General features: G+C 42.9%; 1 protein-coding gene across 5 annotated transcripts in view; it reads right to left on the reverse strand.

Annotated features, from left to right (window-relative positions):
* LOC126353877 (phospholipid phosphatase 1-like) overlaps positions 1-27053 on the reverse strand; it is a 727736-nt gene that overhangs the window by 55720 nt on the left and 644963 nt on the right. The window contains exon 1 of one of the 5 annotated variants that reach the window (XM_050003071.1): positions 1577-1677. The exons of the other annotated variants lie outside the window; for them this stretch is intronic. Within the exon in view, the coding sequence (XP_049859028.1) occupies positions 1577-1604 (28 nt within the window). The 5' untranslated portion in view covers positions 1605-1677. Of the gene's footprint in view, positions 1-1576; positions 1678-27053 lie in introns of those variants that run through there. 5 annotated transcript variants of the gene reach the window in all.

Here is a 27053-nt window from a genome sequence, read left to right on the forward strand (position 1 = left end):
ACTTCACAAACTGTATGAAACCTCCAGCGCCGTATTTCGTCCGTCACGGACCTTCGCGTCCGTTTCCGCGTGGCCTCCTACAGTAGTTCTGCGTGTAACCGGAGTTAAGAAACTGTGACTTACTCGACCATTAACCGCATCCGGTGACCAGCTCCAGGCCGGGACGAACAACACGGCCTAACTGGATAACAATGCTTTTGTTTTTCCTTCCTCAGTATTCCTGGACCCTAAAGTAGAAGATAATTACCCCTAGATGCGAGGAGGAGGATTAAGCTTATTAGTTCCATGTTTGGCAGACTTCTGCGTACAGAATAGATTGAATTTTTTTAAATGCTTTGAATTGACATACAATTTTACAGTCATGACGAGTAAAAGACACTTTAAAAATTAATTACGTTAGCAACCTGTGTGCATTGCCTCCGCCAGTCCTTGAGATTCCAATTCCAGCTGCCCTGAATACAGATTTGGCATGCAAAATTCACTGATTTCCGATATGAAATTGATAGCAGTAAAACTGTGAAAATTGTTTACGTTACAATGAGTTGGAAGATTCCTCTACATTGACTTCATTTATAAATGCCGATAATTTCGATGATTGTGATGATTATGTTAATCTGTCCACTAATGACCTGCACAAATTAATAGTATATTTTACGTTGCTGAAAAATGACACGTACTGTGCCACGGCTACATAAATGCAAGATGTCTCCACACAGCAAATTTTAAGTGGTTCTTGGTTGGCGAACTTAAGTGTTTTATGTTCCACGCATGTCAGTTTTTTGTAGGCCGAATAAGGCAAATGATGATGTCAGCACTGTAAAGAACTGTGCTGCCGAGGGAAACAGAGCCAACCGTCCACCCAGGATAAATATGCAAATAGAATAGTAAGTAGAAACATTTACAGACAAACTCTCTTCTCTCAAGAAAGAGTTAACGGAAGAATTGAGACTCCGTGGAATAAGGTAGCTCTCAGTGACTGCAAAGGACCATTGTCCTTTCATCCTACACATCTCATAGGCCAGGTAGTCAACACATGAAATTATTAAAACATAGCTTCAAAATTCTGGAAAAATACCATAGTGTCATTCTAGACATGTTTCCACAAGTGCTGCAAATATTTTCGCTAGTAGAAATCATGTTTTAGGAGACTGCTATATTTTTGTCAAAATTGTTTTGAAAAGGTCATTTCTTTACAAGTTTCGATTTTGTACGGCGTCTTCCACACACATAGCTTGTTTTCTAACAAATCTAGATGAGAGCACTAACATAAGTAAACAAACTTATAGGTAAGTTGCTTCTGCTCGTGGTGGTGTTGGAGGAGGATATGTGCGCCTCCTTAAGCCTTCCTTGTTTTACAGTAGAAATTAGAATATCGTGTGTATCTCGCTAGACATCCAAGACGCGAAAGGGTGAAAGGAGAGAGTGCGGTGTTGCAAAACATACGTCATCACACTTAGCAAGGCAGTGTGAGAAGCTCTCCCTCGCCGGAAGCTAGCGATTTCCGTTACTAACCCAAACGACAGCTTCCTAATGCAAAATCCGTTTATAATTTGCTTGTATGGACCCGAGTACTTACCAATAAGTAGTTTCTTCCGCGTCTTCATTCTAAGCGTCGCACACGCATACGCCCGGCCGCTGCCGTCCTCGGCGCAAACTGTCAAGAACGAGGCGACAGCTGAAAGCGGAAGGAGGACGCTGATTGGTCTACCCGTCTGACGTCACATCACATGACTCGCGTCTCTCTCCGGCCATGAGTCACGTCGGGAAAAGCTGGAGGTAGGTTACGATTCGCCAGTCTGCCACAGCTGTTGCTTGTGTGCGGACGTTCGGACGTTGTACAATCTAATTTCGATAAGTAGTTGCCCACATACATCAAGCATTTCTTTATATCCGCTGTTCCGTTATTCTCATAATGTGTACGCCATCAGTAAAACAGGTTATTTGAAGTATTTGGCAGTACCTTAAATGTGGTCTGTGTATACAATGATTCACAGGTAAAGGGGGAAAAAATGAAACACGTTTTACTTTATTTATTATGTTGTCATCAAGATTAAAACATATGATGCTGGCAACAGTTTCCACTAGATTTTAGAACCTAAATATTGTCGAACACGTGTTTGGTTCATATACAAGATGGCTTTAAGAAATAAAAACACCGTTAATGGAGTTTTGACTACGTGCGGCTCCAATTTTGCACATTCTTATTAAATGATCCACTCTAAAATGTGTGAGATAACTTACCCTAAGTACCTGGCTTTCCGACTTTTTAGCAACGGGCCTTGGTTTTTGAGAAAATTGATTTTGAAGTCCATTGCACGCTTTGTATACCCGTAACGTTACATATATTACGAGCAAGTCAGCGTAGCGCAGCGGTAAAGCTTCACGGCTACTGTGTTCGAATCCTGCTCGCGGAGTAGATTTGCAGCGTATGACAATTGTGATTTCGCCTTTTGATTTTTCGTTCAACGCCTGTACTTGTGGATCTTCTCCTGGGTGCACTACTGCAGAAACACTTCGTTCTTCCATTTCACAGAATTTTTCTAAGACATTGCACTAGAGACGCTATGCGAGAAACAGACGCTGTAGTCAGATGCGAAGGTAAAGTAATGCAACTCGCACCCTCGTTGGCCGCAACTAGGAGCTGGGGTTCCCGTTAACGGCTAACGATTCACGGGAGAGGGGACGATTATGGGCGGAGATCGATTGCAGGTAATACAAAAAAGCGACCGTTGTACAAACATCTGGAACTACAACTGCGATCCACAAAAGGAAGTAATATTTGAAAAAATTAATAAATGAAAATATCTTTATAATTTCGCACACCTTACACTGTTTGTTGATATTCTTTGAAATAAAATTGAATAATTCGGTAGATTTTGAAAAAAAGGAAAGGTACACGAGGAGGTAACTCGAGCGCGGTAGCCGTGAACCTTTATCATTGCACTGCGCTGAATTGCTTGGAATATATATAATGTTACGGGTATACAAAGTTCGCAATGAACTTCAAAATTGATGTTCTCAAAACCCAGGGCCCGTCGCTAAAAAACCCAGATAGCCAGGTACTCAAAGTAAGTGCTTCTACAACATATTTGAAGCGCATCAAAATCCGTGATTTACGGTATAGAGATGTAAGTGCAAAACATGCAATACCTTCAAAAATAATGTAAACATGTGGAACTAACATTCGGACTGTGTGTTTCCACAAAAGATAAATCTGGTAAATAAAATTCAGCTTTGTTGCTATTGCCCGCAGCACCCTAAGAAACCTCCACAGAATTTCTAAGTCAAACCAAACCAAACCAAACATCCAAAACTACCTCTGCACGATATTAACCTGGCTGTTTACAGTGTATGTGGTTACAACCACAGTCGCATACTTGGAATGACACACATTTTCACAAAACACAGACAATGTTAAGAGTGATAATGTTAGCGCTAAAAAGAGTAAAATATACAGACCAAGCAAAAGAAGCAACGAAAACTTGTTTACACTGCTTATTTTATCTCCTATCGTATCATATTACTGGACAGTTCTTCTCGTTCACAAACAATATACACAGATCAGGGGTGGGCAGTGAAGACAGTCTGCAGTGTCAGTTCACGAAATTCAATCAGGCTTTTGTTTGAGCATCACGGAATTTGAAGTGCCATTCCGGCACATAAAATCCTGCATGGGATTTGTGGTTAATAATGATGACGCATTCAAGACAAAATGGTTAATTGATTCAGTGAAAAAATACAAATAAAAAATTGTACTAGTATCACCAATCCTTAAACATTATACACAAGCATGTACATAATTGTTTCGAACATAACTTGGATATCACGATCTGTGTTATCACACAAATGTTCGAGTTGGAAGGCTTCTTAGCTGCTGACTCAGTAGCGTACAGGAGTTGCTCACAATACTTCAGGTTTTTCGGTACAATGGGTTTCTCAGTGGTATATACTTCAACAAACCTTTTCTTTTCGTCTTTGAATTTTTTTTAAATCAGAGTTCTGTGAATTACACAGCATCTCATTCCACGATTGCGCAGCTATCGTTCGCCTAACTCCCACGAAACATATGAAAAAATAAATTAATACCTTGGTGCCGCCACTTTAATAGACTGGAGATGCTGGAAACATCTATTAAAAGCCCAGTACTGTATGATTGATTTTCGGACATAAATGTGCATCACAGGTGGTTCCTCCAACCGACATGTGGGTAAATACAGTAACGACAAGTTATTACGTCCTTGCGAAATTCATTGGAGGATGGAAAAAAATAAACAGCTGGAGAGTACAATGGTGTTCTGGACAGCAGACATGATTAAAAACTGGCATCCGTACATGGTGATGACGAGCAGAAGGAAATTCCGGACAGAGAATCCAAAATAACACATTTACGAGACTTTTTCTACCCTCAAAGCAACCCTCAGGGGCGTCGAGCGTTTCTGACGTAATGCAGTCCCGTGGATGTAATGGTTTCCGAAATCTAAATGAAATTCCTGGACTTAGAAGGGTCACGTATTCACGTTACCTGCAGGAAGTTTTCTAATAAATGTACCTCTCGCATTAGGACGCACATTGCTGACCATTACAGTAACACTATTTGCATCCTGCTATGGAGATGGTTTTTCAATTACCGCCAATAATAGACACGAGAATGTTACCTTCGCAAGTAGTAGTGTTTTCCTACACGACAGTTAAACGCCATTATATCACACAACCTTAAATAAATAACTTCTTCTATGGCCTTTTAATTTCTCTTTTTGTTATCAATTTATTCAGCGCATACAATCTTATACCTAGGGATGTTTGGGATGAACAATGGAATCTAAAATTGAAACTTACTCACAAGGTAGTACTCATACATGAAGTCCCCATTTTGCATGTACTTTAGTGGGTCATACTTTCCTCACGGTCGTGTGTTAACTATATTTCTGTGTAGTGTGCGTGACTGATGACTCTTTGGGTAGTGCAACGTGTACATCGCATAAATGTGAAAAGGAAATAAAAGAAAGAAATGAAAACTAGTTCCAACACACAGTCTCTTGCTCTCTGGTAGGACCAGATGGGCAGTCGAGTTTAACATTCCTGTCCGACGAACAGATGATAAATAACAGTTTCATCTGCCGCCACCGTCATTCCGTGAGCCGGAGCGAGTTGGTTTGGGTATTAACCCGGAACACTGGCGCATAGGTTGTTGACCAGGGATTCTAAGTCTACTACCCTTCCCAATCTGAACAGCAGAGTTTCTTCGACTGCCAAGATTTAGGCCTGCTGCTCCTGGTTCGAACGCCTCCGCAATAGCGAGCGTCAGTGACCTCTGCTTAGGAGAAGAGTATTTAAAATTGATGACTGGAACAAAATAAATAATTCAGTGGCTCTTACCAGCAACTCATCGCGACATTGCCTGCCGAACTATACTCGGGCTTTGCGTCATCAGCGGCACAATGGCTTTAGGTAAACAGCAGCAGTGTTTTCCCAGGGATTAGATCCTTCTGTGTTTGCAAGGCGCGTCGTGCCCACTGAAGAGGTAGCAGCGAGAGAAAACACTTGTCATTGTCCTACCGCTCGAGTCTGGTTTGTCGCTAACCATCTGTTCTCTAAAAGCACAATGGACGTGGCAGGTACAACCATATTCGCAGGTTCAGTCTACCATAGGCGTATTATTACTTTTTTTTAATCTGAAAGAATAAGTACCGCCACTTGTAGTACAAGCCTATTGAAAGTGGAGAAATGCCGGACAAGGATACTGCAGGAAAGCGACTATAGCAGTATATGCGCAAGAGAAGACCGCCAAAGGATGGAGGCAGTCTAAAGTGAAGCATGCAGCATAGTGGCCTGATCTTTGGCAGTTTCCTACGTCGTGATTGCAACGGTGGGACGTCGTCAATATTGGGTACATTTGGATCTAATATATAAAAATGGAGAAATATGAGTTAAACAAACTTCTAGAATTAATAATGCAGAATTTAAAAAATGTTTAAGTGGTACAATTTACGTTATGGTGCAACGGGTGTTTTGTTTCTGAAAGCTGCATCTAGTGAAATCGCCTACCTAACCATGATGTTTCTCGTTCACCGAAGCGAGACGCAGCAATTGTATCGTGCATCCACGTCGGGCATTGCCACTGAATGCGCGCATTCCTCCTTGTATGCTGTACTGTAAGAAACATCAGCGCATGATGTATTTTGTAATAAAGGCGATAAGAATTCGTTTACTGAATGCTCATTTTTTCCGATATAGAGGCTTTTAAATTCCACGTTCACTCAATCTCTCGCCCAGTCGTTAAGCCGTCCTCAAATGCCTCGTGATTTGTAGCATTGTAAGACGGAATTTCAGGCTGTGAAACTTCTACGATAATGAACAACAGAGCAACACCAAATACTAGATTCCCAATACACGTTACGAAATGCGAAACGGTGTAACGCAAGACTGTTTTCCATCTCACAAGCCTAACCGCGCAGACGCCATCTAGGAATACAGTTTTCTGAAGTTAAGATGTCTCATTTGGTGGTTTCTATATTAAAATTTGGATGCTATGAAAATAGTTGCTTCAAGGCAACGGCGGACTAGCGATTCAAAATGAACGCGTCGTTTTTGGTGTGATTTCTTACAACGCAGCTCGAGAACGGTACTTTGGTGGCTACTACTACATCCATAAGTGCGAGTTTATGGATGGCAATATATGAGTAGAGCTCTGACGACATTTCACTCGGCAGATTTCTGCGTGCATCTCCAGTTATCGTGTAGAAGTAAAGGCTGAGGTGACCTTAGAAGATATGGAGGAATAAAAGAGAAGTTTAATGACAGCCATGTCCCATGATCCATGTTCCATTTAATTGATAGTGTACTACAACGAAAACTTTGAATTTTAGATTTGGTTCCTGGTCGAGCATAAAATTTTAACTCCTCATAAATGTTCCAAACTTCGTTAGCTTTTTCAAATACGTTGTCATTAATATTCAGTCCAGGGAGAATAGTAAAACGTAAATGTTACTACCCTTCAGAGATTAGGCCTCAACGGCTGTTCCTACTGGTCGACTCTATAATATGGAGCGCTCTATAATCGTACGCCATGTAATCAGCAGTCGCCAATTCCTACAGCCACTTTTGCCAGTAGATGAATCCTGATGATGCCGCTGCTTCCTTACACAAACAGCTCCACATAAGCATCACGAGGCTTATGGCCCACGTTCAAAACATGCCTACACCTCCCGCTGCCCCCCCCCCCCCCCCCCATTTACACACACTCTCTCACTCACTCACTCACACACACACACACACACACACACACACACACACAAAAGAGAAGTAAACACTGAGGCACCGGTAATCGAACCCGGCTTCTGCACCATAGTCAGCGACGCTTACCATTCGGCAGGATCCAGGAAGAATTGTAATGTTATTTAAGTTTTTTTCCACCGTTTTCAGCGCGCTTTGCATCCACCGACGCCTCCAAAATACTCTTCAGGATTTTTTGCAAGTACACTCTTGGAAATGGAAAAAAGAACACATTGACACCGGTGTGTCAGACCCACCATACTTGCTCCAGACACTGCGAGAGGGCTGTACAAGCAATGATCACACGCACGGCACAGCGGACACACCAGGAACCGCGGTGTTGGCCGTCGGATGGCGCTAGCTGCGCAGCATTTGTGCACCGCCGCCGTCAGTGTCAGCCAGTTTGCCGTGGAATACGGAGCTCCATCGCAGTCTTTAACACTGGTAACATGCCGCGACAGCGTGGACGTGAACCGTATGTGCAGTTGACGGACTTTGAGCGAGGGCGTATAGTGGGCATGCGGGAGGCCGGGTGGACGTACCGCCGAATTGCTCAACACGTGGGGCGTGAGGTCTCCACAGTACATCGATGTTGTCGCCAGTGGTCGGCGGAAGGTGCACGTGCCCGTCGACCTGGGACCGGACCGCAGCGACGCACGGATGCACGCCAAGACCGTAGGATCCTACGCAGTGCCGTAGGGGACCGCACCGCCACTTCCCAGCAAATTAGGGACACTGTTGCTCCTGGGGTATCGGCGAGGACCATTCGCAACCGTCTCCATGAAGCTGGGCTACGGTCCCGCACACCGTTAGGCCGTCTTCCGCTCACGCCCCAACATCGTGCAGCCCGCCTCCAGTGGTGTCGCGACAGGCGTGAATGGAGGGACGAATGGAGACGTGTCGTCTTCAGCGATGAGAGTCGCTTCTGCCTTGGTGCCAATGATGGACGTATGCGTGTTTGGCGCCGTGCAGGTGAGCGCCACAATCAGGACTGCATACGGCCGAGGCACACAGGGCCAACACCCGGCATCATGGTGTGGGGAGCGATCTTCTACACTGGCCATACACCTCTGGTGATCGTCGAGGGGACACAGAATAGTGCACGGTACATACAAACCGTCATCGAACCCATCGTTTTACCATTCCTAGACCGGCAAGGGAACTTGCTGTTCCAACAGGACAATGCACGTCCGCATGTATCCCGTGCCACCCAACGTGCTCTAGAAGGTGTAAGTCAACTACCCTGGCCAGCAAGATCTCCGGATCTGTCCCCCATTGAGCATGTTTGGGACTGGATGAAGCGTCGTCTCACGCGGTCTGCACGTCCAGCACGAACACTGGTCCAAGTGAGGCGCCAGGTGGAAATGGCATGGCAAGCCGTTCCACAGGACTACATCCAGCATCTCTACGATCGTCTCCATGGGAGAATAGCAGCCTGCATTGCTGCGAAAGGTGGATGTACACTGTACTAGTGCCGACATTGTGCATGCTCTGTTGCCTGTGTCTATGTGCCTGTGTTTCTGTCAGTGTGATCATGTGATGTATCTGAAACCAGGAATGTGTCAATAAAGTTTCCCCTTCCTGGGACAATGAATTCACGGTGTTCTTATTTCAATTTCCAGGAGTGTATATTAGATTATTGCTAATACAGTTATTGCAAAATTAGAGAAACTAGTATAGAGCTTTCACCTGTAAGTAAAATAGTGCTCACTGTTTTTCCTTTCACACAACTATTTCATACATATCCATACCCAGAAACAAAATCTGTTTGTGTCGTGCTCCAGATACAATCAGATGTCGTTAGAGTGATGCTTAGTGATCTTAGGTAGGAACAAAAAAAGTCTCTTGCGGTAGCAAGGAGGGAGGTGAAGCAGTTGAAACGGCAGTTCGTGGATTTAAGTCATGGCAATTGCAGATGTGAGACACGGCGCATTGTCTTGGTGAAACAAATTTTTCTTCTTCCGCTTGTCTTTCTTCTTTCAGCTTGTCAAGTGGTGCCGTGCTGTAATAGTTTTCTCCTTTTTCTCTAGCACCGTCTGGTGAACTTAAGCAATGTTATCGTAGGCGGTTGCAGTTTGTGCCCAACCCGAATGTTCGTCGTCACCCTATTTGGTACGACTGCGCCGCTTAAACTATACTGCCCAAAATTTCACAGTGGCAAATGATGGTACAAAGTCCCCGTACAAAGCGTTTAACTCGTGATTAATTTGCGCAGGCGTATTGCCTTTCAAAAACAAAAATTTAATGACAGCTCGATACTCGATTCTGTCCATTTTCATGAAAACACTCATCGATTCACTAAAACATCTGTCAAACAACAACTGCGCGTCCAAAATGTACGAAATTTTGATGAGTGCCTTACTAAGCATGCGCAAACAAATTCCTCAGCTTTTGTTGACATATGCTGCTATCTCATGTTGAGCAGAGGGGGCCAACCCGCGGGCCACATGCGACCCATAGTACGTTTCAATACGGCGCAAGAAGTGAGCATCTATCACAATAAAAAAAATTCGTTTATGTAAAGTTATGATAAACTGAATATTATCAGCTTGAAACTCCCGCCCAGTGCTCTTCTCTCATTGGTCCATCCTGTCTTTTTTTTTTCCTGCGGTTACTATTGGTGTCAAGTATATTATTTGCCGCCCAAAAATGGTCGTCTTCTTTCAATGTGTCCAATGTGGTCCAAGTAAGCTAAAAGGTTGGACATCCCGGACGTCAAGGCTAGAAACTTTTCAGACTACATCCGCTTTGTTACGGGTCATATCTGAAGCCCATCGAGGCGGGTATGGCCTCTCGCAATCAAGTGAAAAATATGCTGCGTTAAATGTAGCTTGTAATTCGAGGAATTGACTTTTTGGAAGTTAGTTATCATTCAACTTTACTCTGTATAAGTTAGGTGTGAAATTTAGAGATTGGTATATGAAGAAATTTTAACGTATCTAATAAATGTGTTGGTGGGAGTTGATCCAAGACCTTCCTGAACCCATCGCTGAATCCGAGCGTGTTGCGCATTCGATAGTAATGTCAATGCTTTGCTCTACTAGTAATACAGTTTTGTTTTGTAATAATTCTGTTATGAATGCTCACTGCATGGTGCAGCAGAGGTCAAGCAGAAATTTGCGAAAAAGGAAGACGAGTAAACGAGAGCAATTCGGCGCTCTCTTCGTTATTTAGCTGATGCACCGCCATCTATCGGCTGCTCGCCGAAACCGAACCGTGTTGCTCAAAGCTGCCGCCAGATGACTCGACTGCATGGCGACGCCTCCAGCGTGTAGACGAAAGAGCGTCTGTTTTCGTAGCTCTCCGTATATTGTATCCCATTCAGTGTTGATGCTGAATAAATAAAGCACATTTCTCACAAATTAAAATGTTAGATTGTTTGGCTTTGCAGCCAATAGAATCGGACATTCCTGGGAATGCTTTCGACAGTTACAATTTTACACATACATACTGACAATATGTTCGTTTACAGAATTACCCAGCGAGGGGCAGCTGTCTACCACCGTCCCATCCCATGAAAAAAAACATCTTCGCGAATCGAACTCGCATCCTGCCCAGAGAGACTTATCAATTCAGCAGGGCCGGTTCGAGGGCATATTTTCAAATAAGCGAGTAATAATTTGGCGACGCTCCCCTTCTTTTCCTTCGTACATTATCACCCGTATAAATTTACACTACTGACTATGTTACGTACTGTACACAATCTTGCACTTGGCCAGGGGAGCCCTACACATTAGCATGGAGCCTCTCTGCACTTCGTGCTCCAAGCGGCTACTACCACTTGTGGTACACCAGCTACAGAAATCTTACAGCTGTGACGGCTCTGGTACACCTTTCATCTTGTCGCCCGAAGTGACGGTTTGTGTCGCTCGGGCCTCAAACGGACCCCATCAGTTTGAAGAAAGGTATAATATGAAATGAACGTTGCCTAATTGAGGAAAGTACCTAGAGCCAATTGTAGTGAAATCTCAAAATTATTTTTCAGTCGCTGCGAGGCGACTTTTGCCGCCATCCCCACCTCCTTCCCCCTTCTACTACATATGTCCTGGGTACATGCTTTTTCAACACAACAATTTAAATGAGTTCCCTATCCAAAATACGCGTTTCGCTTTCATAAGTGCCTGAAAATGGGTGATCTATACTGTGTTATCAGATATCGGAAATCTCTTTATGATAACACAGAAGCAAGAGCTTTTTTACGGGAGGTTAGGTTGTTTGCAGTTCTCCTTTTAATGTTTTGTTTCTGCTGTTCCCGTGGCACTGTTGTTGTGAACACTTACTTAAGGAAGTGTCTTAAGCTCCGCACTCACTCGCGTGACCGTTTGTAGGGAATAGCACAAGGGATAATCAAATGAAAAAAGTAAGTGAACTGTTTATTATTTCAAATGTAATCGCCATGACTTAATACATTTATCCCTCTTTCAGACAAGACGGTCAATGCCTTCTTGGGAAAATGTTTGCGGTTGCCTACAGAATCATGACTGTATGCAGGAGTGTACTGCTTCGTCCGAAGCCAATCGACGGCCACGAATGTTTCTCTTCAGCGTTCCAACAATTTGGAAATCGCATGGGGAGAGATCGGGACTTTATGCAGGATGTGTAATGGCTTTCCAGCGAAACTTCTGCTGTCTACTCTAAACAACGTTGCCAATATAATTTATCAAAATCGCTCAGCCTAGTGACAGTGGATGAGCAATTTACTACAAACATATGAAGGGATGCAGACCCAGGTTTTCAGACAGAAAAAAAGGAAGCCACGAAAGAAATAATGGAGATGCAGCAGCTTCATCGTGGCCCTGGCGTCTATTATATATATATATATATATATATATATATATATATATATATATATATATATATATATATGTGTGTGTGTGTGTGTGTGTGTGTCAGCAAATGCGTCATATTTTTTTCCTGTAGACCAAATGTGGGATTTCAGCCGAAATTCCTATTTGTCTTTCTCATTTAACAATGGTTTAATGTAGCGTATGAAGACATTTAGCCTGTTGTGCAGATTAGTGCGATGTTGCCGAAACTTTTACTTATTGTGCTTGTTTTGCGTTCAAATGTTTGCTATATTGTTCTCAGTTTTTTGTTCAAATTTCCAGTATTCGTTGTGAAATTCACTTTAATTTTTTTTGTTGTCTTCCTTTCTTTCTAAATTAGGACTCCGAATTGCATCTCTATGTGATATAACCTGTCATGCTATCGACAATACGAGATGACTAATCGTATCTGAAGGAACTTCCCATGTCCCAGATGCACATTTCACTGGCGCGAGTAGAAACGTTTAAGTCTAAATTTCGATACTGCGCCGTAATTCCATACTTCAGTTGTAATTTAAAAAATATTTTATCGATGTTTAATTAATATCTGAATTGTTTTACTACAAACAGAATCTGTGACAAATTTCATAATTTCTCAATTTCCAACTCCCCATCAAACACGCTTTTTCAATTGTAACTGTGTTATTTTCATATCTGTAGTAGGTAGTATCTGGTGCTGAGATTACATTCTCGTTTCATTTCCTTACCAAAAGAAAAACAAATGAAAAATCTAAATCAAATTAGTATCAGCAGGAGTTCGAAAAGGAATTGTGAAGACATATGTAAAAATTCTATATTGGTGAGGGTGAAAGAGAAAGAATTTTGAGAAACATTTTTGTGACCTTCAGTGTCTAAACAAACGAACGTCAGCATTAATTTAACAAAATATAAGGAAAATAATAAATTAAAATACGTACAACAGTTGTTCAGTAAGTATCACTGAAGGATATTCAGTGGTATTTACCAACACAGTCGCGATGTTCTCAACCCATCACGGTTAAAGTAACTTTTTCTGTACATTTTGATTTAAAAACGTTGGTTTCATTACAAATTTTACTGATATTTGATCATTTAGTGGATAAAATCACTACATCTAATTGTTGTTTCTGTTCGAGTATTGCCGGCCGGAGTGGCCGTGCGGTTCTAGGCGCTGCAGTCTGGAACCGAGCGACCGCTACGGTCGCAGGTTCGAATCCTGCCTCGGGCATGGATGTGTGTGATGTCCTTAGGTTAGTTAGGTTTAATTAGTTCTAAGTTCTAGGCGACTGATGACCTCAGAAGTTAAGTAGCATAGTGCTCAGGGCCATTTTTTGTTCGAGTATTTTCTGAACTTGGAGTGCATACTTTAAAACGTATCTATTTATGCAGTAAAAGCACTAAAAGATGATTACTACACAAAAACACTAGCAATTATACATCGCTGTACGTTAAACTGTAGGTTCTCCTACAACTGATTAAGCCTTTCATGGGTAGGAGAAAGGACAGGGACGCTTTTCATCAGGATCATGCCTAACAAAGGAACTGGCCTTCGGAACAACCTTCGAATTGAGAATAGCTGATCCTTCTCACGTAGGATTTATTTAACTTTTAATCGTGCTCTAAACTGACTAATAATGTAAAAATAATCTGTGGATAAATATACAACCACTGCTACTAACACTATTACTACCGGTAATTCATACAAAACTATAAGCAATAACATACCAAAAATAGAATCTTCCCCTCCTGTTCAGATTGATTACAGTGTTAATCTGAAGATATCAGGAATTTAACTTTCCAGAAACCACACTGCGCTTCTAAGAATCAAAGGACTTAAAGGGAGGCAATAGTTTAGAAGGGAGTGAGACAGGTTTGTACCCTGTGTCTCCCTGTTATTCTGTCTCTAAAGCTAAGGAGAAATTTGGAAAGGGAAGAAATGTCCAGAGAGAAGAAACAAAAACTTTCACGTTTGCAAATGACACTGTTATTCTGTCAGAAACGGAAATAGTTGGAGGGGCATTTGTATCGAATTTACAGTGTCTGGAAAAAGAGATCGTAAGACGAACGCCAATAAAAGTAAAGCAAAGGCAATACAGAGTAATGTAATTAAATTTGGCGACATTGTGAAGACTAGGAAATGTGGCACTAAAAATTGTCGACAAGTTTTGCTGCGTGGGGAATAAACAAAGACGGAAGTAAAAAGTCAGACTCCCGATATCCAGATACGCTTTCCTGAAAATGAAATATGTTAACATCTGTTATAAATTTAATTATCAGGAAGTCTTTCTGAGGGTATTTTTCTGCAGTGTAACGTTATATGGAAACGACACTTGGACTCTGAACAGTATAGATAAGTAGAGAATAGAAGTTATCAAACTGTGGCACTACAGCAGAACGCTCCAGATTTCATGGGTACACCGGTAACAAATGAAGAAGCGTTGAATGGAATTAAGGAGAAAAGAGTTCGATGGTACAAATTAGTTGGTTTGGAGTGTGTGTGTGTGTGTGTGTGTGTGTGTGTGAGAGAGAGAGAGAGAGAGAGAGAGAGAGAGAGAGCGGAGGGGAAGAGTGGGGTGACAAAAACTGCAGAGGGAGACCAATTCTTGACATGACTTAGTAGTTTCAGATGTTCGCAAGATGCAGTAGTTGTACATATGTGGGAAGACTTGCACAAAATAGAGTAGCGTGGAGCGCTCCATCAAACATGTCTTCATCAATACTCGTGCAAGCATTGTGGCATGTCACAGTGTTAAGGTGCATTTACACGGACAATATTTTACGTCGATATTTGTTCGAAATAGCGTTGCCGTCAGCACTGATATAATGTGGCAGCAATACACACCAATTTTGCGCCTTGGCCGGACAATATTGCTGATGTTGCAGACTGCTGAAGGTTATTGCAGACATATTACCGAGGGTTTGCCGGTATTGACCACCAACGTTGGAGAATATTTCGTACTAAAGGGCACCATGTAACTCTGTCCTTCTCTGTAAGTGGCTCCCTGTCGCTTTCACCTTTGTTTCCGGTTTCTCTCGCCGACAGCGCTGCACTCAAGAGACTGACGAGAAGACCTTACAGTCGCGGGAATTCAGTTCCGGATGAGACGTCGCAGGTTAGCAGTAAACCTCAAAGATGTCCAACCATAAAAGTTGAAAGCGCACTAGCCAGAAGGCTGTAAGAAAAAAGGCTCTAACTTTCTACGCGCAGCTCATATGCCGGCCAACGTATACAGTGTGGCAGCACGGCGAAATGGTAGCGTCTGTAGCTGATTCGCTTGCCACGTCGGCGATCCAAGTTCTGTCCTATCTTCGGATAACTTTCCATTTTTTTAAAGTATTTCAAAAAATCATAACTTGCAAGTAATGTTAATGATACAAAATGTTATCAGTTACATCATAAACAAACTTAACATGAAATGTGAATTACAGTTTACGGTGCATCATCAACCATGATTGGCAATTTTTAATGAAATGCTCCAGTATGCCAGGTATGCTTCCAGATTACTGATGAAAGAGAAGTTTTCAAGAATGCTAAGGGAGTATGTTTTCCAACAGATCTCCAAAAAAATTTCGTTCATGTAAACAATAGTCCTTCATAAACTGGGCAAGATATCAAAATATTCTTTTTTATTTTCGATGTCTCTACGATAATTATCATTCTGGCACTAGTCTGTAAAATACGAAATTGACAAAAAACGGCGATATAGTGAACATTTTCATATGAATAACACTCTACCTGAAACTTTGTTACAGTGGTCATTAAAGCTCCAATTTACCTCCATTAATAATGCATTTGAAATTAGTCTACTTTTTAAAAAGAAAATATTAATTGGAATACACTTTTTAATATTAATTAATTGTAACAGCCATTTCATAAGTGAAATGCTTTATGATTTAATTTCGCTTTTGTTCGGAAATTTGCGCTCGTAAATTTGGCAGTCTGTTTTGTTAGTTGATTCTTGTTGTGAGTCTATTGTGTGCTGCAGTGGCGAAGTGGACAAACGAGAGAACTCTGAATTTTATAAATGCAATTCATCGGCGACCATAGTTGTGGGGCGTCGAAAGTAATGTAGACAAAGATCGCATTCTGAAAAATAACGTTTTGCAAGTCGTTGCTGATGAGGTCGGAATAACGATTGATTCTGTTGTGAGGTTTATCACGTGTGTTTCCGTGTGCTGGTGAACAGAAAGAAAATACAAAAACTTGTATGCTCGTTTCAAACTTACCTTAATGAAATCGTTCAGCCCTGCTACCAAAGCGTCGCATACCTCCGGTACCAAGATTCTCATTGATGAGTAGTGAACTTCAAAGATGTATGTTAAAGTTCTGTACGACTCACCTCTAACTAAAAACCGAAGCGTGATAGCCAATCGGGTTGTCACTGGTACATTCGTATGCTCTCTCAGATTTATATTGGTTTTAGCAATCATCGGACCAATTGCTTGTACGAGATATTTCATATCGTGTCCGGACATTATGGTAAAATACCGGAAAAGCGTATGTGGTCAGCATCAATTCACAAGTTAAATTTTCTGAAACATTCCGCTTACTTAAAAAATAATGCATCCACAAAGTCGAGTTCTCCTTTTTTATAGATTTATTTCTTGTGTGCTGTAAAAGCAGCAGAATCACATTCACTTCCATTTTTCGGCAGTACTGTGTCCCCGTGTAAGCACTTCTGGCCTGAAATGTATTGCCGCAAATATTGCCGGGAAATAGCGGTCGGTATTGTTGCGGTGCATGTGGCCTCAATACTGCTGGACAACATTGTCGGGATATACTGTCGGCAATATGACATTTTTATGGCCCTTGTAAAAGGGACTTCAGACACTGTTGCGACTGAATGACGCCCTAGTGCCCACTATTGTGTACTGGAGCTCGGCTGGTTATCGCGTCGACGCTGCAGAGCGTTGAGCGGTGGGCGTGTGAGGCACGCGAGGGTTTCCCACGGTGCCGCGAATTGGCAAACCGTGGCCCGGAGGGGGCCGCGACAGCCGGGAAGCGCCATTACCACCGCCTGCATTCAAGGGCGCTCCAGGGCCATCCAGCCGCCACGTGCCACGCTTCTGCAGCACACACAGTGCTGACCGCACCTGGATCGTGACCAGCCTCTGCAACAGTAACCACCACGAGTTTTAGGTCGTTAGCCTCTCAATCTGCTCGAAAGATGAAAGGTTGCTCCTTTTTTCCGTTCTTAAGTCGATAAAAATCAAACCCTCATAGGGTCACTTTTCTGCCTGCCCGTATGTCTGTCCAGCTGTCACGACCCCTTTTTCTCAAGAATGGGTAGTGATATCAATTTGAAATTTATGTCATACACGGTCCCTTGGCGGTGTGAACAATTTAACATTCTAAGCGTATGTAGAGTCAAAAGTTACGGCCATATATGTCACATAGTTTGATTCCCACTAACTCACTAATCAAAACCTGTAGATAAACTATCTATATACAAATCGAGCCTGGTGGTCTAGCACTTCAGCGCGTGCCCGGAAACGGAGAAAGCGCGGAATTTAATCTCGGTCGGACCACAGATTTTTGTTTTAACCTACCCCTCACCTCTCAGCGATGTGAGGAGTAGCCAGAAACAACAGGTGGTTCAGATTTCACGTTTAACTATAGGTCCCCTTTCTCCGGATGGTGTACTGAGGTAGGCTAGGGACAAGCAAGTCGCCGAAGTGGCGTCCAATACAAAGACTTGCACCAGACCATTGAACCACACGAAATTATTGTTCTTATCTACATACATAATTAAGTTTTTGCGGATCCCTTAGAGCACGAGACCCATTCGCACTCGCCTCTATTTATTTTAACTACCGTTCTCCCACTCGATGTCGACAGATCATTAAAGAATGCATTTCAGAATTGGCCCGATGTTGTTTAGGGAAACCACAGAAAACTCGGCCTTTCGAATGTAAGTCCAGTGCATGCGAACTGTTGACCATTCTCTTCCTCCTCTCTCAGTCTTAGGTGCCGACAGTTCAGGATCGTGTAGCAGCTTCAGGTCTCCAAGAAGCATTGGACAAGCAGCGGATGTTATGCTTCGGTGTCAAATGAGGGAGTTGTGAACGTCGATGGTTACAGACTGTTGATATTTCCAATACCGAGTGAGGTGGGGAAGTGCCCAACACGAGGGGGTGGGTGGGTGGGGGGGGGGGGGGGGGGAGACCAGGCGGCTGAATTCATTTAATTAAAATTCCTATCCAACCACGTAAATTCTTCCCATAGTCCTCTTCAATTGTGAGTGCCTTGTCTTTAATTACCTCACTGTTTAAGAATACTATACTATATCCTTCCTTCCTTTTTACAGGAAGCAAAATTTCAGTGCAGCAGTAAACACCAAACTAGCAATATTTCTACAGTGCATTACATGCCAACAAGAAAACATCCAGACGGATTACGGTCACAGTAACCATTTATTTTTATACTTTAAGAGGAAACTATTTATTGATTTATTCTATCTGTCCGAAAGGTAGGTCGCCAAGTGGGCGTGTATGGTTACATGTATGGACTGCATTAATTCCATCCCGCCACCTGTAGAGGTTTATGTTTAAGTTAATGGTAGCATAGTAAAATACGGATTTCATCGTGCTAGTCATACCTCAGTCGATTAATTATGCCATGCACGTCTTCCCAGCCCATCAAATTGTCAAAGGCGTGGCAATGTTTTGTCTACCAGAGCATAGAGGCTGAAGTGCTTAACATTTTTACTTCTAATAACTTCTGGCTCAGATACGCTTGTAATCTCTTTTCACGCAGTCCAGGGGCTTAAGAAACAAAAGAAAACGCGATTCTGCAATTTCATCTATCACTGAGGTACAGGTGTTACAGTAAAAATATTAATTGTGGAATTTTTTGCACCAGACCAGCAAATTTGTATAGTGGAATAGTGGTATATATAACTTTTTTGTAGATCTGACAAACTATGGAGTGAAAACACTTCTAATATCTGCTGTTTGAATGGCACGCTTTCCAGAAATTTGCTCTATTGCACCTCTCTATCGATACTGATGTAGAGATTACGTGTCGCTTGCTCTGCCGCCGCTTCGGTTTGCGTGAACAGTGCTGTAAACTCCAAGGCGGCGTAACATCAAAAGGAACAACAGCATAGAAATGCACATATCCAATGTCTTCTTCTTGTCAGACTTACAGAAGAGCTGTGTCACTGAATTTGTCTCTCAAAAATCTGTTATTCTAGCCCAAGATATATCACACTTCTAATTTTTTTTAAAATTGAAGCCTGTTTCTCTATGTTCCATGACGGACATAAATAACACTGACAATGAGCAGACACACCATTCCATCAGAACCATCTGATGATGGCGATAAGGTTATTCGCTGAAATATCGTGGGACTTCAACGATCGCATCCGGCTGGACACCCGAGAGCCCTGGAAACAACACATACGCCGGGAAAGCCTCCGATCACCTACTGTTTCTCGACAATCAAGTTGCGAAGTTCATGAGCCCCTGGTTGCTACTCATCCCGATGAAACAAGTTACATATACATTTAACGAAACGAAAGTTATTTGAAGTAAAGATCTTAGGCGCCAGTGCACGGCGCAGCGGGTGCACAGTCTGATGGGGCAGGGATGCTGGTCAACTCGGCCGCTTGGCAGGTGAGCCGTGGGAGCGCCAGGCTGCGCGCCGGTCCTAATTGCTCTATCTCGGTCACGCCCGCCCGCCGCAGCTTGCCCTAATGCCCTCTGTTCCTGGACGTCCCTGTAGCGCTTACCACTGCCCATCTCTGCTCAAGCGCGTGTTAATGGCGGTAGTCTCAATGTTTCCACGTAAGGTACTAGTGGTTTTCCTCACTGTTGAGAGCCAGTGTAGCCTTACGTAACTAATCGTGTGCGCCTTAGCGCGATAGCGAAGCATTTTCGAACTTGTATAAGTGCGTACCAAGTGGTCAGGGCAGTCGTTGCACGTGTGAACTCAGTAAAAGCATGCACGAGATACACTTGCGGCAATTACTCCCAAGCAAAGCAATGCGAAACAAAATGTGAACAGGCGAAGTGAACTGCCCATTGTGTGAATAAGTTTTAGATCCAAACTGGTATTCTTAAACGGGCTTTCAGCTAAGGATACAGAATAGGCATGACGACGTTAGAGGTCGTACGGAAAGAGGGGTGCGGGGGAGCATGTTTTGTATCTCCACCCTGAAAGGTGCAGATTTTAATACAACTGTATGGCCCAAATGCGAGGGCATTACTTGAACTGAAGTGTAATTTTTGCCAACCAAATAAGTTGTCAACTAAAGTATTGAAACATTTTCATTAACTTTTCTGCATGTTTTCTCAAGAGAAAGAAAGCGAAATAAAGGCAGAAGGATGATGATTAGGATCGGTGAGGCAATGGCGACATAACACATGTGGAATTCTCTCAGAACTCATTTGTAAACGTGATAAACCTTTTCGTAAATACTTTTATTTATGGTGGCAGTACACAACAGTGCCAGTACTGAGCAGAGAAAGTCTTTAAAAAGTAGTCAGTAGGATCACTCACCCTTCTTCACTTTTGTCGGTATTCTAGAGCAGGAAATTCCTAAGTGTCTTCGCATACCATTGTACTGCGCTACATATTATGCTACTATGAGCACTTAATTTTTATAGGAATACCATTTGCAAAATAAGACGAGAATGTCTAGAAGCTGAGAGACGACAGTTACCAAAGAAAATAAAGTTAATTCGAGTTAACAAAACAGATACAGATGCGCTTGTTCGCCCAATGCTTGAATACTGCTCAGCAGTGTGGGATCCGCACCAGATAGGGTTGATAGAAGAGATAGAGAAGATCCAACGGAGAGCAGCGCGCTTCGTTACAGGATCATTTAGTAATTGCGAAAGCGTTACGGAGATGATAGATAAACTCCAGTGGAAGACTCTGCAGGAGAGACGCTCAGTAGCTCGGTACGGGCTTTTGTTAAAGTTTCGAGAACATACCTTCACCGAAGAGTCAAGCAGTATATTGCTCCCTCCTACGTATATCTCGCGAAGAGACCATGAGGATAAAATCAGAGAGATTGGAGCCCACACGGAGGCATACCGACAATCCTTCTTTCCACGTACAATACGAGACTGGAATAGAAGGGAGAACCGATAGAGGTACTCAGGGTACCCTCCGCCACACACCGTCAGGTGGCTTGCGGAGTATAGATGTAGAACACGAAGAAGCGGCGTTACTCCGTCTACGTGATAGTAATAATAGTAGTTTGAAAATCATAAAGAAAGCCCCAATCACATAGAAGCTGTCAGCTATCGATAGAATGCTTTTACGCTTTCAAGATGAAAAGATGTTATTAGTGCTATCAAGACAGTGGACGAAGTTGTTAATCTCAGACTTTTTATTTTGAGTGTTCCTGTGTATATCGCTGTCAGATTAGTTCACCAGTTTCAGGCGTCAGTTTCCTGTTTCTTGCATGCATATTCTCCCCTTCTCTGCAAAAGGAGAGTGAAGACGGATTTCAATGTTCCATCTACAGCTCTCTCTTTCACTTACAGTAACTTCTTGCAGCATACAGTCCATATTTCACTCCAGAGTAAAACCCTGTACAGCGTTGCTCTCATTGCCAGGAACGTACGCGCTTGACCAACCTACTGTGTGTAGATTTGTTTGCTTAAGAGAATCACTTGATATATCGTCTCGTACGTCTTACTGTAAGGAATAATACGATGCTATGCTGTGCTGTGCTGTGCTGTGGTATTTAAAGGTGTCCCGCCGTATTACCAAGTAGGCGTATCTGCGTATCCAGACTTGACGCAAAATGGGTCAGTTCACTTCGTCAGTCCTGTCATTCACTGTGACAATTCATAAGAGCCTTTTTTTCAGTTTCTCTCATTGTGCAATATTGATAAGTTATGAAACGAAATGTGATAATCATAAATATGTATGAACCATTTACATGAGCAATAGTTCACTCCTCAAAGTCTACAGGGTGTTCAATGATTGCATCTGGCAGACTTTTTCTTACACCGGTGCGCAGACAAACAGCAGTTTCCTGCTCTCGTAGCAAACACTATGGTTAAGTCGGACACTATATTGCAATTTTTCTAGGTATGTGATAGGTAGCATCAAAAGGACGCTGTAATATACGAACAATGGGAAAGTCACCTGCTTTCTTTGCAAGTTTTTCACTTCCGTCTTCGCCTTGTGAAGACACAAGTTAGCCAAAAACTAACTCATCAGAGTACGAATTTTTCCATTTCTCTAGAGAAAATCTTCTGCAGCAACCAGGAGAAGTATCAGCATACAACATTCCATAATGCTGGAGAGGTGTCACGTTGACTGCTCAAATTCATTTCATCATTTTTTTTCGTGATTCTTTCGAGAACCTCCTGTATATAGTCATTTTCGCTAATGAGGCGTAGTTTCTACCTGGACACGTTTGTAGTCAGAATATTTGTCTGACTGAGCCGACAACCTTCACCAGTGGATTAGACGGCATCTGCACCGATCAGAAAATCGTTAACGGTGTGACATAAATCGGCAGCTCTTTATTGGACCAATTTTATTCAATGACGCCATCAACGGTGAATACCACCGCAATCAATTTCTAGAAAATTTCGTGACCTACTAAAGGACCACATGACAGTCAACAAACAGAATTGTCCAAACGACTGATGTTGATTCCACTTTTAGACCTGTTATTTGCTGATACTGGTAGATATGGTATATCTCCAGACCTTATCTTGTTGGACTTATACCAATGTAGTTCACTACAGAAACAAGTATACAAAACTTCTTGTGTGGTTTTTGGTTACTCAGCCATATAGCCGGTACATCAGTGTTTTTGAAATTTCTAACATCTTTTATTCTGTACTTACCACACAAATTATATTTTCATTTCGCTAGTTTCATCATCTTATATGAAGCTTGAGGCGGACATATATACTGAATTATATTCTAAATTTATACGCAAGACGTACACAGTACTGGCACACAGATGACAAAACGTTATCCACGATGCTGAATTCGAAACAGTGCCCCCCCCCCTCCCCAAATTGGCGAGGCAGTGCAACTTTTCCGAAACCACGGATCTTAGCTATTCCAAATCAGACGCAGATACCCACTACTTAGTAAATAACAACCAGAAAATGTTCAGTGTTGTTAAGCGTGCTGCACAGACACCCCTTAAGAACGCAATATAGAGGAAAGTGCTCTGCCTTACGTGCCATTTCATTTCTTTTTTTTTTATATCACTTCTGGCGCTCATTTGCACTGACATACGTTACGCCAATCTGGGTTAATGCAGCTCCAACACATGTGCGCCGCCTGCAGGTCATACAGAACGCAGTTCTACGAATCATAAGCAATGCCTTACGATACACATGCACTGCGGACAAACGCAATCAATTGTGCTTCGACAGCAAGGGAATTCGCAGCGCGACTGTATACAAACTCGAGACACTAACAACTGCTTCATCCGAAACTGTGGAACTACAACCATAACCAAGGTGAAAGCACTACGGTCCAAAAACACTTTTCGTTGGGGATTCTTAACCATATATGGCAAGCTTAAGCTAGGCACACAGACAACGCAATGTCACCGAGCCACTGTATTATGGCAAAAATGATTAGAGCTGCCATGTAGGTCTTACAGCTTACAAGCCGATACCGACAAGAAACCGAACACGCATAACCCACCCGACACCCTACAATGAGCGGTAATTTTTATGATTAAATCGACCTCTTTGATGACGACTTTGGCATGTTATAGATACGCTGACGCCGGAGTTTACCCAGAAGACACACATTGCCGGAAAAAAAATTAGTAAACTTCGAAATATGACGTCGATTTCGATGACGGCATATGCCACCTGGGGGACAGTAGATGTACTGATAATGATTTCAGCGTCGTTTCCCAACAGATAGCGTAGTGACATAGCTACACTACTGGCCATTAAAATTGCTACACCACGAAGATGACGTGCTACAAGCGCCAAATTTAACCGACAGGAAGAAGATGCTGTGATATGCAAATGATTAAGTTTTCGTAGCATTCACACAAGGTTGGCGCCGGTGGCGACACCTACAACGTGCTGACATGAGGAAAGTTTCCAACCGATTTCTCATACACAAACAGCAGTTGACCGGCGTTGCCTGGTGAAGCGTTGATGTGACGCATCGTGTAAGGAGGAGAAATTCGTACCCTCACGTTTCCGACTTTGATAAAGGTCGGATTGTAGCCTACCGCGATTACGGATGATCGTATCGCGCTATTGCTGCTCGGATTGGTCGAAATCCAATGACTGTTAGCAGAATATGGAATCGGTGGGTTCAGGAGGGTAATACGGAACGCCGTGCTGGATCCCAATGGCCTCGTATCACTAGCAGTCGAGATGACAGGCATCTTCCGCGCATGGCTGTAACGGATCGCGCAGCCACGTCTCGATCCCTGAGTCAACACATGGGGACGTTTGCAAGACGACGACCATGTGCACGAACAGTTCGACGACGTTTGCAGCAGCATGGACTACCAGCTCGGAGACCATTGCTGCGGTTACCCTTGACGCTGCATCACAGACAGGAGCGCCTGCGATGGTGTAATGCCGGCCTGGGTGGTCGAGCGGTTGTAGGCGCTACAGTCTGGAACCGCGCGAACGCTACGGTCGCAGGGTCGAATCCTGCCTCGGGATGGACGTGTGTGATGTCCTTAGGTTAGTTAGGTTTAAGTAGTTCTAAGTTCTAGGTAACTGATGACCTCACAAGTTAACTTCCATAGTGCTCACAGCCATTTGAACCATTTTTGAACTCCATACGCACCGTTGCGACAATAAATCTTGAGTGAACTGCATACTTCTAAAAGGATGCACTAATTTTTTTCCTGCAGTGTATTTGGTGCCCACTGTGAGCATTTCCTCATTACCATGCATGACTTATCGCTGCTAGAAGCATAAATCCGCCCGTATCCGTACTACTCGTCCAGACTTTCGACACGGTGCCTGCCATCGCACTTTCCTGGTCTTCCTTTCACCGACGTACATCTGCTATTCTGCAATCGCTTTTCTATCTTCTAGACGAGACAGTATTAGTGGGTGATCGCAGCCAGACGTACGGATATCACACCGGCGCCTCTCCTGACTCCTCGATAGAAATACTAACCCTTTTGCAAAGGTGACTGTAGAACTTTTGTGATGTCCGCCTTGCAAGTGCGCACGTGCACGAACACCACTAAATAATAATTACAATTCACGCTGGACATGGACGTTTATAAAACTGGGGCAGGGGGGTTCTAGTAACTTTTTTAGGCAACCTTTCCATTTTCATTAATGACATTTCCCTTTTCTTCTCAATCTGGAGATTTGTTAGCAACATACCTCGTCCCCCTTTCTCAGCCCTCTTCTGCAGTCTCTTCAGTTCACATTACATTTGTACTTTAAGATGATTTGGCTGGCGTACGGAAGCCTTGGCCTTCCTCGTCCATTCTGTCCCGACACTTTTCCTTCCATCATCTGCATTACGATAGGACAATGTCTATACAGGTGCTCACGGCTCCCAGCGGGTAAGGCACTAGAACAGCTTTCTGAGAAGTGGGGTTCAATGACCTATCAGGCCACCCAGGTTTAGATTTTCAGTGGTTTCACTTCCACATGCTTAATTTTATCCAGGCTTGTCCATTAGACAGTAATTTTCCTCCTTTGTTCCATCGGTCCCTTCTACCTTGACAGCCCCCCCTCCCTCCCCCCCCCTCCCCCCTTGCCCACGCACACCGGCAATCTGTCCTGTTTTATAGAACGCTTCTGTACTGTTCTCCAACACCAATCATCCAATGCTTGTAAACTTTTTGGTTCTGGTCCCTCTTCTACTCATATAGCTCAACCAGAGAGGTCAACATTTCAAATTAAACTACTGAAAGTTTCCTGTTGTTTAACATAATACTGTTTAATGTTGGTAGTTACTTCCTCTCACTGAATATTGTTTTAGCGTGCACTATTCTCAATTTAATTAACTAGCAGTTCCTAGGGCGCTCTTTTATTCTGCTACGTAGATACTTAAACCTGGTGACTATTTTCATGTTTTCCCCGTCCAGATTTAAGTTTGTTGACACTGACACTTTGCTACCATGGTTTCAGTTTTGTACTAAAGTAATAAATAGAACACATTTCCCTATGTATCATTACTACCACAAAATAAATACTTTTACATTAACCCCCCTCTCCTCCATGACCTAGGAAAGTTATGAAAGAGTAAAGTGAAACGTGGATGACAAATGGTCAGGGTAAGCTGCGGAGAATGCTGAAGATCAAATGGATACATCGGATAACTAATGTTGTCCTGAATCGAATTAGGGAGAAAATAAATTTAAAAAGCCGCTTGGCTAAGACAAGTGGTCTTGTGATTTTTCTCTTTTTTTTGTTTTCGAATCGTGTCCATGCAGTCAATTCAGTAATGATTGACGATACGATAACGTATTGGAGGCGACTTTGTTGTCAGTTACGACGATACAAGTGTAAGAACAACACAACGCCCAGTGCAGGAGCAGAGAAAATTTCCGACACGGACGAGAATCGAACCTGGGTCTCTATGGTTAGCATCTATCACGGTGACCGAGCATCTAACGAGGCAGATGAGGGCATTTTGAGACAATATTGAATTGTCAATACAGTAACTAAAGAAAGTGTGCTGGTGGGGGGATGAGAGGGAACTGAGGAATTGTAGAGCGACACCAAGACTTGTATGCAATAAGTAAGCTGAAACGAATGTAGAGTGCAGTAGTTATGAAGAGATTGAGACGACTGCAGAAGATAGACGGCCATGAAAGTTGCATCAAACAAATCTTCAAGCTGACGACGACTACCACCACCACCACCGCAACAATAACAACAAAGTAGTAGCAGCAGCGGCTCAGTTTACTCCACCTTCATCTTAAATGTTGAGCACGAAGGGAGAAAGGCTGTTCACATCTACACTGGTGATAAAATAAAACAAACTTAAAGCTGCACATGGTTGGGTTGATTGTTTTGGGGGAGAAGACCAGA

Source organism: Schistocerca gregaria, chromosome 3 (genome assembly GCF_023897955.1).
Source record: "Schistocerca gregaria isolate iqSchGreg1 chromosome 3, iqSchGreg1.2, whole genome shotgun sequence".
In the NCBI taxonomy this organism is placed as follows: domain Eukaryota; kingdom Metazoa; phylum Arthropoda; class Insecta; order Orthoptera; family Acrididae; genus Schistocerca; species Schistocerca gregaria.